We start from the raw sequence: 17,867 nt of genomic DNA, 5'->3' as shown, positions 1-17,867 counted from the left end.
TGTTAATAGCAAAGGCACCACTACATACCTGTTTGATAGGTGTAAAAACTTTTGAGAAGCTAAGTTGTATGGTTCGGGAGATATGGTCCGGACAAGAGCACTCCCCTCAAATTTCCTAATTTCATCATATTTCCATAGATACGACAAAAATATAAAATTCTAAAAATCTCTAAATAGCAAAAGGCACTTCTACAGAGCCTGATTGTTAAGTGTACCAAGTTTTGCAAAGCTAGGTTGTACCGTTTAGAAATTATGCTCTGGACAAGAGCAGCACCCTCAAATTTCCTAAGTTCATCATATTTCCATGGAAACGACAAAAATAAAATATTCTAAAAATCTCTAAATAGCAAAAGGCACTTCAACTGAGCCTGATTGTTAAGTGTACCAAATTTTGTGAAGCTAGGTTGTACGGATTAGGAAATATGCTCCGGACAAGAGCACTACCCTCAAATTTCCTAATTTCATCATATTTCCATGGAAACGACAAAAATAAAAAATTCTAAAAATCTCTCAATAGCAAAAGGCACTACTACTGAGCCTGATTGGTAAGTGTACCAAGTTTTGTGAAGCTGGGTTGTAAGGTTTAGGAAATATGCTCCAGACAAACAATGATTACAGATGGATGGACGGACGGATGGACAGACGGAACCTTGGTATATCATCCGGGTACTCACGGGGAAAAACAATAACAAAGGCAACAACCAGTCCCGGGGAATTGCTTTAGATCAGTTCCCATTTAAGGTAAACAAACAGGTGATAACAATTAAACTTGGTCAATACAAATTTTAAATCTTAGATAAAACATCACAAGACTTGATGATTTACCATTTAAATTGAGTTATTCAACATACATTGAGCCAGTACTACTCAGAATAACCAATTTCAATATCAAAAGTAAGTGTACATAATGATATTATCAATTATGGTGGTTGTTTTCAATACAATGACAACTGGCAAAACACAGCTAAATCAAGACTTTGTGTGAGATCTTTAAGATTGTATTAATTTCATTCATGATGAATATACACAAAAAGAACACATCTGTTCACTATTCTATTATTACATTTATATACACAGAACTATACAGATAATACATATGAGATCAAGCTACAAAAATATGTATGCATAAACAATAAAACACACCAAAACTATTCAATCACACAGCTCATACAACAAAAGACGTTCACTCCTGACCCAAGTAATCTTACATAACATCTTTAAAGCTCACAGCTTACATACAAATAAACTGAAGAATGTGCGAGTTAAAATTTAATGTCACATCTGCATTATTTCAGCTATATAGCAACGGGACCAAGTTTATATATTCACAAGTGAGTCATTTAAGAAAAGTTATATTGAAAACAAATTTCATGACACACATTTGGGAATAACAATAAATAGGCCTATCATACAGTTTAAAACACAGGCTACAGGCCACTAACAACCAAAGTTAGGCCACCTTGCTGGGGATCATGGGGACTTACGGTACCTCAGCTTCCTGCAAGCTAGCCTAGCATTACTTAAGCTATTGGTGGTTGTGCACAATATTAGCCAATATTAAAATATATTCAACAATGAGTTGACTTAAAAACACTGGTTGATGTTAGTTACATCAATTATGACAGGAATAACCTGTCACACAGGGGGACGATTATTTTACAGTACTTTAACCTCCTGGACAGAGCCTTCAATAACGTCAGCTGATTATAGCATCACATAAAATTTTAAAACAAGCAATTTATTATTTACAAACAAATTTTAAAATTTATTATACAGATCAATTTCTTTTAAGTAACTGAGAATTTGATGCCTGCTTACACGAAAAAAAAGATCTTTCAGATTTACTGTTTGATCATGTGAATCCCTTGCAACTGCAAAGTCCACACAGTCAAGCAATATGCTTGAAGGTAAACCTTTCATCACAAGGGATACACTTAGGAGGTAATGTAAACGCCATGTTCAAAGTAACAGGGGCAGCAACAGCTTGTAGAGTAGTGTTGAGTGGAACAGGGCTATGGATTATGCCCTGCTTCACCAGGACAGAAGAACCTCCTGTAGCTAGCTTTATCACCAGGAGGGGAAAACGAGTGGTAAGAACTGTACTGACGGATATCAAATAGATCTGATTTTTAGTTATGTTTCTTGCAGACAAAAACCTGACAGTTTAAAATCTTTGATTAAAAGTTGTACTTCATTTTAGTTCTTCTTAAGAATTCTGCAATTGTTATTCCATTGTACTATGTTTTGTGGATTCATGGTGGTGCTTCCACAGGAGAAATAACACGAATAAGACTTTGTTGTACTCCTATTTGTTTTGTGTGCAGTTACCTCTATGTCCAGAGGACCAAAGTAGTTATATGGACCTCTACTGGGACCTCTAAAGGAGAGATGGCCTTGGTGTTGGTGCTTGTATTTCTTTTTGTTGATTTTGTTTAAGAATTTTCGTTCTTTCTTGGTGAGATGAACAATTTCTGGTTCTGGTTCTGGAGTTGATTTTGGAGTCTGCGACTTGACGTTTTGGACAGTTTTGGGAGGAGTCACAGATGAAGGTGTCACAGCTGGTTTATGGAGTGAAGCAGTTGGAAGTGGCTGGACAGACTTGACCCATGTTAGATCAGTCTGGCAGTCTATTGTGGTTTCTGTAGAACCTTAAACCCTCTTCTTAGCTTCGTGGTACGAGACATTTTGTTCAGTTTTGACTTTCATGATTTGGGACTCGCGTTTCCACACAGGACAGGATTTTAAGGAACCCATGTGGTTCCCACCGCAGTTTGCACACTTCAAGTCCTTCTTGCAGTCAGTGGCCTCGTGTTTGTCACCGCAGCGGTAACAAAAAGCAGAGGCATGGCAGGACTTGGATCCATTTCCAAACGCTTTGCAGGTGTAGCTCCGGAGAGGACTGGAGATATACACCTCTACTCCAATGCTACAATAAACAGCTTTGATCGATTGAGTGATAGTCTTTCAGGCGAAGGTAATGAGGTAGGTGTTGGTCAGTTCGACACACCATCCTTCTTTACAGTGAATCGTTTGACAGATGTGACGGACTGCTGGTCAAGATCCTTGGTAATGTCAATGCTCTGTCACGGACAATGCCCTTACAGTTCACACTCTTGTGCACTCATTACCAAGAAACGTGGCCAATAGTCAGATAGAGTGGGCGGAGTAGTTTCAGCAGATTCAATGTGTAGTCTTTTTGGACAAGGGTGTTGGGAAGCCATGTCGAAAGGGAAATGATTCATCACCCCTTTTCCCCACCCACCATGGAGTGTCAACAAGGACAGTCTTATGCTGCAGTGGACCTCCGAGCTGCAAAGACCGAGGATATAGGGGTGCATACTCCAGCAAATTTGACTTGAAAAGCTATAGCATTCTACCAAATTAAAGGTCAGGCTGGTTTGGTCCATTGACAATTAATTGGAGAAGTACAGAATTCGGAGGCAAGCATCACTAGTTTGGCCTATGAACCACCGCCTTCCGGCCATAGGGCTCTAATCAATTATTATAGATTGAGACATATATAACCATTCATAAATTTATTTCGAAATACCAAACGTTTGTGCGAAATAGTGTATCCACAGGGCATGACATAACCAGCCGACTGATAGAATTGGGCGCATTCAACACCTGTATTGGCAAAGTGAGGGTCAAAGTGGTGTGATGGACTTGGGAGCACTACTGCCAGCTCCCTTCCTCTGCCAACAAATTAGTTTGTAACATCCATCAGTAAAGCGGTTTGCTGTAATTTTTTATTCATCAGGATAATAGGTAAAGTGACAAGTTTTAGATAGTGTGATTTGTTTGTGATTTTGTTTGTTGTTTAATGCCACACTCGGCAATATTCCAGCTATATGACAATGGTCTGTAAATAACTGAGTCTGGAGCAGACCATCCAAATCATGAGCATCAATCCACGCAATGGGGATACAATGACATGCATCAAGCAAGTCAGCGAGTCTGACCACATGATCCTGTGAGTTTCCTCTTACAAGCATAGTCGCCTTTAATGGCAAGCATGGGTTGCGCAAGACCTATTCTACCCCGGATCTAGGTAGTGTAAATTTGCAATTAAAAAGTTATACTAGATAAGAAAGGTTGCCCTGCGGGCAATAAAATTTAGAGACCCTGCGGGTCAGTAGAAAGAGTGATACCCTGTGGGTGTGAGTGAAAATGAAAATACTTTGGAGACTGCAAGCCATATAATGATAGTGTACAGAATGATTGACTTGCCACTTCCGAGCCAGCCCCTTGGTGGAGATGGGGATGGATGAAGGGTCGTAATGACAGCTGAGAGAACAATTGGAACAAGCTAAACGACATTGAGGCTCTTGTTGTTAATACAGATAAACAAAATGATGTCACATCCGTAGTACTGAGCATGCTACGTAGAAAAAATATTGCATTCTGGGATAGAAAATAGTAACTGGATACAGAGAAGAAATATGATCGTTCACGGACAATTCTGAATGATAAATGACAACTTGAAATAAAGGGAAAAAACCTTACGTAGGTGACAAATATATACATATGTTGTGTAGACATCAATGTTAATAATAGGTGATCACTGCACAAACAAAAATATAAAAATCAACCTTATATATGGTGGAAACTGCAACTAAAAATACACGATATTGGAATATATTATTCCTGATAAAATGATAATTTCAGATACAATTTCTTGAAATCTTAACTACGGTTTGTAGTTTGTACGGTTGGGAAGCTGTAACGCATGAATTGTTCTTTTCATGTACTTTGAAATGTCTTTCACTTTCAGCCTTAAAGTATTCAAATATTCAAATATTTTAACAACGAAACCTTTCGCATCAGCGGAAAGATGCTTGCGCTGAGACATCATGAAATCTAATGCTAACACCGTATTCGTGCATGCGTGATTCCCGTGCAACCTTTCGAGTTGAGTTGATTGGTTCAACTGTGTCATATGTGACGCAGGGGTAGCATTATACAGATGGCTGTTACAATGAATGCTCGTTCCACCCGTAACGAACAGGTCTGGTTGTTGATGAAATATAGTGATAGCTAAATAGACAGATTTTTTATTCATGCACCGATTGTCTTTAAATGTAATATCCAATTATGTATGACTGTTTAATAATCTCATACCAACTTTGACGGGAGTAGGTCCAATAGTTTTTCAGATATTATAGTAAACGTCAGTACCTTAAATTAACTTTCAGACTATATCATTGGGTACTTTTTAACTGAATCACTGTGAGGAAACGTGTGCACAGCTGATTGCTATTTCCGGCTTAGTTTACGAGAAAATACACAAGGTATTCTTAACCTCTGCATATAAAACAATGTCTTGGAGAGCAGGAAATATATTTTAAATTTAAACGGTAAATCATCATGTCTACTGATGTTTTACATCAAATTTCATACTTTTATTGACCAAGTTTGGTCGGTAGGCAGAGCATGTATACTGTTTTGTTGGTCATCTACCACCTACAACTCGACCTTCGTTAAACCACTGATCATCTACAACGCTCATCAATTATTTGGATCCCGAAGTAGCGTTGTAGCGAGGGATCACTGTAGGTTTTAGTTATTCTCTGAAAATGACACCTACCTCCGTTTCAGCTAAGTCTAACTTGTTTCCATGGAAAACAGGGGAAAAGCAAATTTTGAAAACTTTCTAAATAACAAATGGCACCACTTTAGCCCTTGGTTAATATTTTTCTTGTTCCAGGTTTGGATGAAAAGTCTTTCATGGTTGTGCTCCAGAAACAAAAAACACCACCCATTTTGAGTCCCAATTGTCCCAAATATTCACAGTAATATTTATATGATCTATTTTTCAAATATCTTGCCTCTAAACTTGTTTATTTATGACAAACATTTCAGAAATCCAGGTATTTCCACTGAAATTGACACTCGCGGCATGGCCTCCCTCTCAGAATGTAGACACACAACACGAACTGGCGTGCAGAAACATAAATGTGTCCAGTGCTGACATGTTGGGTGAGTACATTGTTCCCATGTTGTAATTATTAATGAGACACTAGCTTGAACCTCATCAGGTACAAATTGGTTACATTTGCAGCAGAGTTCTCCATCATTTGTCCCATCACTATCGTATGAATCAAAACTATCCTCCTGATGCGCGTTGGTCTGTGAATTTCCAGATTTACTTATTTGTGACAGTGACAGTAGTTATATTTTAAGATTTACATGGTTTAGGTGCTTGCTTGCTTTTTGGGGGTGCCAATTTCACAGTCTGGTGGGAAATAATTTTATTTAGAATGACGTCTTCAGTGATGGCCTTGCCCTCGACAACAGCTCTCAAAACATTTCTCATTTTAGTGGGCAAAGCTTTCTTGAAAAGTACAGTAGTCTAGTCTTTAAAGAATCCTGCTACATCAATGCCCTCAGGAGGTGAAGTGACATTCTTGTCTCAAACTGGCACACTTGAATCAATAACACCCGTATCAGGATGCAGTGAACGTTCAGTCGACTTAAAAACTGTTGATGGTGCAGAGTTGATATTGGCGGTGGAAGACTTGTCAAATGGGTAGACTCCACATTTCCTGAAAGAGGATTGCAAAATTGTTGATGTCAGCGACAGGTTATAAGCTCTACAGCCAAGTTCACAGACCGAATGTTTATTAACTGAACAAGTTGCATTTTCCCACATATACGTATGAAGGAGGTTATTGTAAATTTTATCAAAAGTCCAAAGCAACCAACATCCATTGGCTGTAAAACATTGGAAGTGTGTGCAGGCAGTACAACAGGCAGTACAACAGGCAGTACAAAATAACGTGATGCTGACAAGACCATTTGATCAGTGGAATAGATACGTGGGATCTATGACCATCGTACACAATAAGAAGTGGACTATCCGCAGATAGTGTTGAAAAATCTCTGTGTTTGACCAGCCACTGTCGCTTACAGTGCCTGCCACCCCAGGGGTACTTCCTGAAAGGAGTTCTTCTCCCATCCTCTTGCCCTTGAATACAAAATATGGTGGTATAGAAACTACCAGATGCATTGCTGCAACCTATAACAGTTGTAGTACTTGATCTTGATGTTGTCACTGCAGCTGGAGTACTCTGAATAACTCGATGTGACTACATATGGTTGGACATGATTCTCCATAAGTCCCTTTTCATCAACATTATAAATTCGATGAGGTTGTACTTATCCATGATGTGTTCAAGCTCATTAAATAATGAGATAATGGGATCATAGCTTCTTCACAGATAGATCAGGCCATCACTTCATAAATCCATAGAACCACTGAAGTGATAGGGGTTGTTCATCCTTTGTCTTCTTTCCAAGATGAATTGCTAGGTTTGTGGCAATAGTAGTAACCTCAGCCCTAGTATAGCCATACCCAAAATTTGCCATGGCGTCAATATGTGAAACAAGTCCCTATTCTTCTTCTATGGACAATAGCGGTTCTCTACCAGTGGTACTACATTCAATAGAAATTTCCCCACTATTACTGTCATGAGGCGTCGAAAATGGAACAGCAAAGGTAGTGGCAGCTTTCCTAATTGCCATTCCATCCAAAACAGAATTATATGCCTTGTCTAGGGCTGAAGACAATTATTGCCTATATTGGTCTCTTCTGTTTGGTTAATCATTCGTCAAAACCTGTCAAAATGAAGCTTTATTTTATATGTCATCAAAACTACAGAGACAGAAGTTCTCAAAAAGCATTAAGTTTTCAATAAAAAATTACCCTTACTTGTTTCCATGGTTTTAAATTTTGGCTAGGACATTACACGTTTGGTCACATGACATTTACACCGGGAAAGTAAACAAGCAGACAATAGGTGTGCCGTCAATTTACAACGTGTGAATTTATTACAATTGACATCTTATTTGAGCTGATTAAGTTACATTAGTGACCTAGGGTTAAAATTAGTTTGCTTAATATGAACTATAACTTACGTTGGGTAACTTGACACGAAGCATTTTCCAGTCCAAGCGAACGGAAGCGGTGTTGCAAGAAGATCAAAGCTGCAGGTACCGTAATTTCTCGTTATATATCACGAGAATTATCATTCTAAATGGCCGATCGAAGTTACATGTAGATGAACTTGTTTGACTTGACGATACTTATTTTGTACACCATACCTAAGTTCCAGCAGAGCATTTTCACGGCTGTCTGGACTGGTGAGCTCATTGATCCATTGATATATTCGCTCTCTATCCACTTGAGGCAGCACAGTTGGTTGTTGTGGGGTCAAGAGTCTCGGCTAAAAACAAAAGCAAGTATGGAACAGAGGTTGTACATCATGTAAAAACAGAAGCAACGCCATTAAGTACTCTCTAATAAAAGGCAAAAGGCTTGATGTAAAGAAAAATATGGTAAAGTAGGTTCCATGCTGACTAGAACTCATAGTCAATATCACCAGTACCAAATCTATCCAAAATAGAGTACCAGTGGTGCAACTCACCTGAATTAGATCATAAACAAGAGTCATTTGAAGTTGACATATACCCCCGGACGCCATATTTTTTATATTATATAAGCCAAATGGGCCAACCTAGTATCGAATACAAAACCTAAGGGATGGGCTAATTTACAAATGGCAGGAATTCAAATTTTAGTGTTTCTTAGATATTGGAGTGAGCAGAGGCTGAGAGATTGGCCTATACACATATACTATGGTATGTCGCATTGGTGTTAGTTAACAGTTTATTTGACATTTGCAACAAGAGTCATCAGGAGATGACAAATCCCCCCCCCAGACCCCACAAATTCGAAAAAAACAAATCATCTGTCTGTTACTTTAGTCCAACTTGAGAGGAGAATTTCTATCTAATCTGCCTGTCCACATACAAGAATAGATATTGAGCTATCAAAATAATACCATGGAAATCGGATTCGAAACTTTATGTTTCCATGTCAGGTACACACTACTATGTACAGACTCAAAATCAGACTTGTTGCCTTGGTCAGAGAAAACATAAATTCTAAAATTACCTAAACCGCAAAAGGTACCAGTTGACATCATATTCTTTGTGTGTGCAGAGTTTCAAGAAAGAATACCTATCAGTGTTCGAAATAGGCATCGGCCCATAGACATGGGGAACCTGAAGGCATTTAGACTGCAATGACATCACATTAAGGATAATAACATCATTTCTGGTTTGGGAAGTACACTGCCAGTGCTAAATGCAGTAAAATCTGAAACCAGTTACAGAATGAATGGTTTCACTTCTGTTATGAGCAAGTCCCATACCTCCAACTATCACAATAAGAAAGTTTTTATATGCACTTCTAACATAATGACATCACTTCCAGTTTAAGAAACATGTGCCTAATTCAGAAAATAATTTAAACCAGAAAGTTCTGTCCCTCCGGCTGCCTTAACCAGAGTCATCAGGAGATGACATGTCCCCCCTGGTCTGGTGCAATTCAGAAATGGAGTTTGGCTACTTATACCCCACTTTTGGTTCATTTGAAGATACTGCAATACATAGGCGTTAATATTCATTGATTACCGAAAGAAAAATCATAAACGGCCAATAAAAATTATTACAATGTGAGTAAATATTCAATGGTTCATAAAACTATCTGATGCACAGGAAATATTTCGCCATATTTTGTCCGAACTCTTTCATCCATTGAGGTACAATAGTAACATTCTTTGGTATAATAGTAACATTCTTTACAAATTGTAGCAAGTCCACACTGAGTGATTCGGCAAGGGACTGAACTCTGCAGTACCATGGTCAAATTTCGCTCTCGGGTGCGGCTATTGTTTTACGTGTTCTGGCTTTGTCCACCAAGCATTTGAGTAGAAAACAACGACTGGTCCCTTTTAGAAGATATTCCAGAGTGGGCACAAAGGTTTGTTTATTTTTTCCCTCTGTAGTTTGTCAATTATTTGAAATATTGATGCACATAGAAACATTTTTTTCAGCCGATGGCACACTTTAGAATATTTTTATCATATACATATATCACTCTTCAGTGTAAATAAATTACTTTAAAGGGGCACTGATCTAACGCAATTCCCCGGACTGGTTGTTGCCTTTGTTATTGTTTTTTTCCCACGTGAGTACCCGGATGATATGCAACGCAACTGAGCGTGACCAGAGACTTGACTACCTTCTGCAAGGACAGCTAAATAAACTTGGAGGCTGGAGGCAATATTTGTTTTACGCATTTTTGCATAAACACTGATTGGTTAACTGTGATCTATAAAGATTTCGACAAAGGGCGCATGTTAATTAATTTCTTCAGCCTAAACAAACAGACAAACAGAACAGCGGAGCTCATCGGATGTCGTCATTTGGAAATACCCCAGATGGTTATAGTTTAATACTAAAAAAAGTATCCATGCAAGGAAAGCATTTTCGGATTTCGGCTTGCGTCGATAATACGATTACTACTCCCTTGTTGTCATCCACGTTTTCTCGTATAACCCCTACACTTGTGTATTTGTCGTCATTCACTTGGTGCTCAGTTAATGAATTTATTACAGGTACAATTAGTGGTAGCGCCACTTAGATTACCTGACAAAAGTTCCCATTTGGCATTTATTGTGTCTGGGGTAATTATTCAATCTAAATCCAGGTTTGAAGTGAGTTGAAAGGTGTGTTATGTAATATGCACGTGGCAGCCCAACAAGAGATGAATGATCAGTTGATTTACTTTTTTTTGTAAATCAACGGATCGTTCCTAGTCATCAAAGGATTAACAGAAAATATGTTGATTGATTAATCACTGTTATCTTGCACAGTGGATATGTCAAGAGTGAGTGTTTACATGTCTAGGTTTACTAAAACAAAGGGAATACACTCATATCATGGCATGAAGTGCCGATGTAAAAACAACATACTTTGTTCAAAGGGTTAACTGATAATACGTTGATTGATTGATCATTGTTATCTATCACTCAATGGATTTTTTAGGAACCGTGGACGTTAGTTGTCACGTGCGCTTTCTCAGCCGTCCATTGAGACTTGACACCTACGTAAAACACCTGAAACAATCCAAGTGATCAGTTGAGAAACGAACACGGGTTATAATATCCCGAAACGAGATATATCTTTTAAAATATCATTTTTGATTGTTACTGAGACACTTGACATCGAATAAGTTTCTTTGTACAGCTACAGACAAGTGGGATATTGTTGCTTTGTGTGGATATTCACGGATACATTCCTCGAACAAGGAAGCTACCTAAAATTTATACACATAAATTTGGTAGGTTGTAATTATGAAATTTGCATTTTGTTTTCCTTCATTTGAACGGATTCGTTCTTGTTTCTCTACGTCTTGGTTGGGACATTCTTCAGTGCGCGATAGACGTTGTTTTCACAGGTCTTTTCCTTTGTAAGCGTGTATATATTACTGTCAATTTGTAAAATGTGATTCTCTCAGGCAAGTTATAAAATGTGTAAATATTTCAGTCATTTTGACTAAAAAATCTGCCCAGGTTTATTAAGACAATCAAAAGGGCCTACAAACATCACAACAGATTATTATGTAGGATTAGAAGCCAAACAACATAGAAATGTACTTTTCAACGTAACATTTTCAGTCTCTTGGTGATGACATTACACATCAAAATGTTTGGAATTCGTTATCATAATAATACAGATGGAAATGTTTTTCAGTCACTTTATAAAATAACTGAATATTTAGACGTTTAATAAATTTGTTACACATTTGACATTAAAAAAAACATACACACTATAAAAAATGCAATGCTCAGGTGAAATATTTACTTTGTGTTGCAAGTCAAAATAGTGTAAACGAAAATCGCAAAATTACCAAGCAAGTGACTTATCAAAACTTCGTCTCCATTACCGATGCTACCCACAAAGATACCTACATTTCCTTATTATCTCGAAAACTGTATTTCATTTTGTTGATCAATGTGACCATACGCCCTTATTACTACCCATAAAAGTGACTAATGTGCTTACGAATGGCGCAGCAGAGGTCGCGAACTAGTCTAGATTTCTGCTATACATCCGGGTACTCACTGGGAAAAAACAATAACAAAGGTAACAACCTCCCGGGGAATTGCGTTAGATCAGTGCCCCTTGAACTTACTTTGTCCACGGGTGCTAACTGACTAAAGCCTGTGAAGGTGGGTGTGTGTTGTCAAGGGCATATAACTCAACGTGTACGTGAAATAAGTTGTGAACTTAACATACTCTATATGTTGTATTTAGACAATTTACAAAACGCAAAAATATTTCAGTTATTTTACAATTATTATATAATATAATGATAACGAATACCAATGCCATTTTATTACCATACATGTTTATGCTCTATCATCATCACCCAGTGGCTAAAAATGATAGGATTAAAAGAAAAAAAAAGTCAATGTCTATTTTATTAAATTATTTGCAAGCGGTTGCTCAAATGATTGAAATAATGACTTTTTTTGGTTTATTATCTCATATCCCTTTCAAAGTGAAAGTCATCTGCTTTTGGTGATTAGTTAATTATGTTAAAATTTGTTTGTTCTGTTTTATTAACAATGTATACTAACTCCAATTCCAATTTTTTTTCGACAAGATTTCAGATTTCAAGGTTTTATTTTGTGGTGTCTTCAGTTTCAAAACAATATTTTATTTCATTACTATCTTCAACACTGGTAATACATGTTAAAAAGTTATTATAATGAAAACATGGTACCAGCTTAAATCCAGATCAGTTCAAAATCATTTGTCTTGACACTCACTCACTTGAAGGCCCGAGTATTTCTCCCATGGGAGAAAATTGTTAGCCTCCCAAGCGGAGCGGAGGGGTGGCTGAAATATGAACCTGATAGAGATCACTGCTCTGGCCATGTGGCTGTGTAGGCATGTGCAGTATGTCATCATATGGCACTTCTAATGTAAATTTAGGTGAGTGAAGAAATGATCAAAAATTCTACAGGATATTTTCCTAACAATTGTTGAAATAACATTCAAATAATTGCATATTGTCAACTACAAAATATCGACATCACACTCTAACAATAAACTTTGTGAATGTTTCTTCTTCTACTATAGCGAATTCTTTTCGTTTCTTCATTTTTATAACTTATACTGCAAATTAATGTGCGACAAGATTACAGTATAAAAATAATATTAAAAAATACCTTATTTTATAGAAATGAACAAAATAAAACAAAATGTTCAATAATTATCAATCATTCAATCTTTGCAAATAATAATGTTCTACACATTCTCCGACTGATGTCTAACATACTCCTCCCTGTCAGCATGGTCAGTCTTAGGCATCCACAGTCATGTTTTCACAAAGAAGGGCATTATGTCCCTCTTATGCTACCTGCAGTGTGTCATCCTTCTGTCTTGTCTCAGAGCTGAACATTTCTGGTTATGTATGGTGTATAACTTGGACAAATACTTACTATTTTAAAGTATTTTCACATGTTTGTCTCTTTACCAACATTTCCTTCATTTACCATTATTCTCTTGCATTGAAACACTTGTGGTAACAGAGGTAATGGCCCCAGATAGCCATCGATCTACATTACCCTCCATGACCCGGCTGTGTTTACAGTACTTGGCTACACACTTTCCCCTCACAACTTTCTTGGGAAATTCCAAATTACTTTTCAAGATATCTATGTATGATTGCTATTTGAAAATGCTACTTATAGGATGATTAACTCTCTGTAATACCTGGAATAAATGGACCGGACATTGAGCATAGATATGCCTTTGAACTAGCAGTATTTTCAAAAGAGCAGTCCAAGTGATGTACCATTTAAACGGCTTAAAGTCAAGATTGTCACTGCCATCTTTGGGAGAGGTCCACTATTTATAGGGTAAGTAGGCCTTTAAATATGTCTAAATAACTATTTCATAAAATATGTTGTTATCAATATTGACATGGTACAACATTCATGATGTTTAATGAATTGTGTTTGTCTTGTTGTAGGAATGCTGAGCATTCCTTTGGCTTTGAAATGGACAAACTGGTTTTCTGGTGAGCAAAGACTTCATTAATAATGACATTAGGCCCTATATTACAAACCAACATGTTTCCTTACTGTAAAGCAATATACTCATGTAAAAAGACTGTATATACATTTGTGGTTCAAAAATATTTGTTAAATAAAGTTTCTTATTTGAGATAAAGTGTGTCCGGTTATTTTACAAATATGAAATGTGTTCAAGTTTGTGGAGTGGACGGAAGGAGACTTCTACAGCTTGTTGTGCAAAAATGAATCTACAGAAACTGGAAGAGTAAAGTTTGTTGCAATACTGATGTATCACAAAGCCTTGGAAAAATAGTTTTTAAAATCCTCTTTCATTCATAAATTGTATGGACTTGCTATTACAAATACAATAAGTGTTGTGCACCTAGCAGTAGGCCTTGCCTGAAGAAACTTTATAATCATTTAACAAACAGTTGAAGGGGACGTGTCGTTTATGGTTTGTTGACAAACTTTTAGAAGCTTTATAGCAGCATTTGATAAAACACAAAACAAATTACCTGCTGTTGTTGACCAAGTGCATTCATTGTCATTTTCCCCAATCTTCTAACATAAACCGAACATAAAAGCGAACACACTATGACCGCAAATGCAGGAGACGATAGTAACCGGAAGTCGGATTTCAGTTTTCCGCAGTTCCGATCACTGGGTGTATTCGCGCGCGCCGACAACACATGGCCAGGAACGGAAGACAATGAAATGGACTTAAACTAATAACGCGTTGAAGAAAATGATTTGCTTGATGACATCGAAGCATCGAGAAGTAATTTCGTGACTAACTCAAATCACGTCATTGTATTATGCAATACATCAGTATCACGATGAAACGGCACAGCGTCAAAACGGCAGAAAAACCTTCTTGCCAAATAAGGCACCATATATTGCACGTCATAAGAAATAGAAGAGTGTACACGGGACTTCATTCACCGTGTAATAATTCCACATTATATTCTGAAATTTAGATTCTACATATATTATACATGGATCTACTGGACTGCTGTTTTATGTGATCTTCGACACAATGCCTGCGTTTAGGATTGAGTGTGCCTGGGTGCGTGACGGTGTGGGAGCCACTTCAGGCCAAACAACAGGATAACTTTGATCCCAGATCAACACGGTGCAAAGGAATTTTGTAGCAGACACCTATACTGTGTAACTGAAGATAAAACAAATTGTAATTTACATGTGGTGCTAGACTAACATATAGTCTCTGAAATGAACATATCGTACAGAAAAAAACAGTTGTTCAGTTATCTTAATAAAAATCTAATAAAAAGGGAGCCCAGTGATTCTCTTCATTCCTGATACTGCAGTAATCTAGACTTGCCAAACATTATAGACTTGCATGGGCTGTAGTTGATATAAATGTATCAGGGTCTGTAAGACAGACTAATGTGGTGCCTTCAAAATCAGGAATGACAATATGGCACATTTAAGTTTAAATAATTGTGTAATATAAAGAGTAGAAAACAAACTTAAAAACAAATAATGAAAACGAAACTAGTGATATGTTTTCACAATAACTTTCTGAAATATTTGTTATTGTTTTCTGGGGAATCAAGTTGACACAATCGTAGTGATATACATACTACTGCGGACAATAATATATCTACTGTTGTAAAGTTATTGATATTTTTTCATAATTAATCTTTTCAAAGTCTAAATTATTTATTATTGTAATATTATTTTATAATGAAGTAGACCTATGGAGACATGCAGATGTTGTTAAAATTGAAACCCGCAGCCTTGTAAGTGCGTATGTGATTTTTAACCATGAACCGTACTTCTCTGTGAGAGTAACCTCCCTAATGGTAATATGTTTACTCCTGTAGCCTCACACGTCAGTTATTCACATTGTCCAAAGGTGCTAATATCTCGCCACACAGAAACTGGGTCAACGTTTCCCGCACATAGTCATATGCTGTAGGCCTGTCCCCGACGCTCCCGACAGACCTCGCTACACGAAAATGGGTCAACGTTTCCCGCGTGGCCATCCGTCATATCCCAACTGCCAGCAGTACAGTCAACGTCTATGCCGTTACAAGCATGCTGTGTCACGATATGGAACCGCTGAACGGTAGATCTGAATCTTACTCTCCATTTTCAACGGATCACACCAGAAAAGCAGCACGGTAAAATAAAATTGCAAAGTTTTAGAATAAAAATTGTAGAACATACCAAATAAAATGTGCACATCAGATGTATATATGCCTAATGTACCTACAAGCCAATAATTCATTATGTTGTTTAATGCGATAAATTCAACAATGCAGTTGTTTTGATACTATCCAAGTCAAATTGCATTTTTGACACGATTCTTCGTTTACATAGTTTCTATGATGTTCACTGCATTGATTTAACTATTTCTTTTAACTTGATTATCTTTAGGCGTTGAAAGGAGGAATACTAAAAGTCAGCAACCTTGTGATCCGGTTGAACGGATTACGCTGAGGGAATTGTACGAAGCACACTTTTTCATATATGACTGAACACATTACAATTTTGAGTAATTGCTTTTTAAATAGTTTTATACAATTATGTAAATGCAATAGAATTCATCCATATGCGTCCTGGAGGGTGTGATAATCATGTCCATGATGTTTACTGCTTAGTTGCCTTAACTATTTCTTTTATCTTGATTATCCTTAACGGTGAAAGGAGATAAAAGGAAAGTCAGCAACCCGGTGATCCTGTTAAATGGATTACGCTAAGGGCATTGAACGAATCACACATTTTTCATAATACATAATGCAACCCTCGTTCAATGATTAATTCGCTCAATCGCTTAAAATGTAAATGATGTAATTTGTTCAATACATTTTAAGGATATGCCTCTTTCTGTCCCCACAGCTAGTTAATGAGAACGAATTGAGTTTTCTTACTTCAACATATCTTTCAGCTTCAAATGAGGGTTTCTTTTATTAAAATAATATATGCTATTATGAGCAAAATCCTGTTGTAAGTAATATTTCCAGGATCGTGTGTTTTGACAGCCATATTAGTGTGCAAAAAACTTAAAAAAATGGATAGAATAGAACTGTCCTTGGAGCCCTACATTCTTGAATTATCTTCTAAAGAATGGTTTTGTTTTGTCTTAATTAAAGCATTAACTATCTTTATCTGTTTCCTACAACAACAAAAATATATTTAACATTGACTGAAATGTGCACAGTCTTTTTATATTTAAATCTACACAGCAGTTAGCGAATCATATTATGGCAAGCCGTTTTCACATTTATTACGGAATTACAGATATCTTCAATTCTTTTAAAGATATCATGAATTGAATTGAAGATATCTTCAATTGAATTGAAGATATCGTGAATGGAATTGAAGATATCGTGAATGGAATTGAAGATATCGTAAATGGAATTGAAGATATCGTGAATGGAATTGAAGATATCGTGAATGGAATTGAGGATATCTTAAATACAGATAATTGTAGATATCTGCAATAAAACTTAAGATATCACGAAATGAATTTTAAGGATATGGTGAAGCGTATTATTGATATCTTGAAAAGAATGGCTGATATCGTAAATTCGATTATTGATATCAAAATATGATTTAAAGATATCAAAATGTCATGTTTTGTTATGATGTCAGTAATTCAATTCCTGATATTTCGAAACTAAATACAGATATCAATAACTAATTATTGATATCTTCAATTGTTGCCATTATTAAAGATGTTACATTAATAATGTTACTTAAACTGATATCAATAATGGATATAAAGATATCATCAGATTTATTATTGATATCTTTAATTTGATTTTTAATATCAGTAACGTTCAGAATTTATGATATCTTGAATTTAATTAACGATATCTCTAATTTAATTAAAGATATCTTTAATTGAATAAAAGATATCTGTAATGCATTTGTGGATATGTATTACTCATTTCAAGATATCTT

The 17,867-nt window shown here is 36.6% G+C and overlaps 1 protein-coding gene across 1 annotated transcript in view; it reads right to left on the bottom strand.

Moving 5' to 3' along the window:
- LOC124122152 (CCR4-NOT transcription complex subunit 9-like) overlaps window positions 1-14,602 on the bottom strand; it is a 103,139-nt gene extending 88,537 nt beyond the window's left edge. The window contains exons 1-2 of the mRNA XM_046485275.2: window positions 14,450-14,602; window positions 8,104-8,225 (exon numbers count right to left, since the gene is read on the bottom strand). Of these exons, the coding sequence (XP_046341231.2) occupies window positions 8,104-8,225; window positions 14,450-14,482 (155 nt within the window). The 5' untranslated portion in view covers window positions 14,483-14,602. The remainder of the gene's footprint in view (window positions 1-8,103; window positions 8,226-14,449) is intronic.
- Window positions 14,603-17,867: the final 3,265 nt, after the last annotated feature.

The sequence above is a fragment of the Haliotis rufescens genome, unplaced genomic scaffold (assembly GCF_023055435.1).
Source record: "Haliotis rufescens isolate VD_foot unplaced genomic scaffold, xgHalRufe1.0.p SCAF_10, whole genome shotgun sequence".
Taxonomy (NCBI): domain Eukaryota; kingdom Metazoa; phylum Mollusca; class Gastropoda; order Lepetellida; family Haliotidae; genus Haliotis; species Haliotis rufescens.
This window is presented reverse-complemented; position numbering and strand designations above follow the sequence as displayed.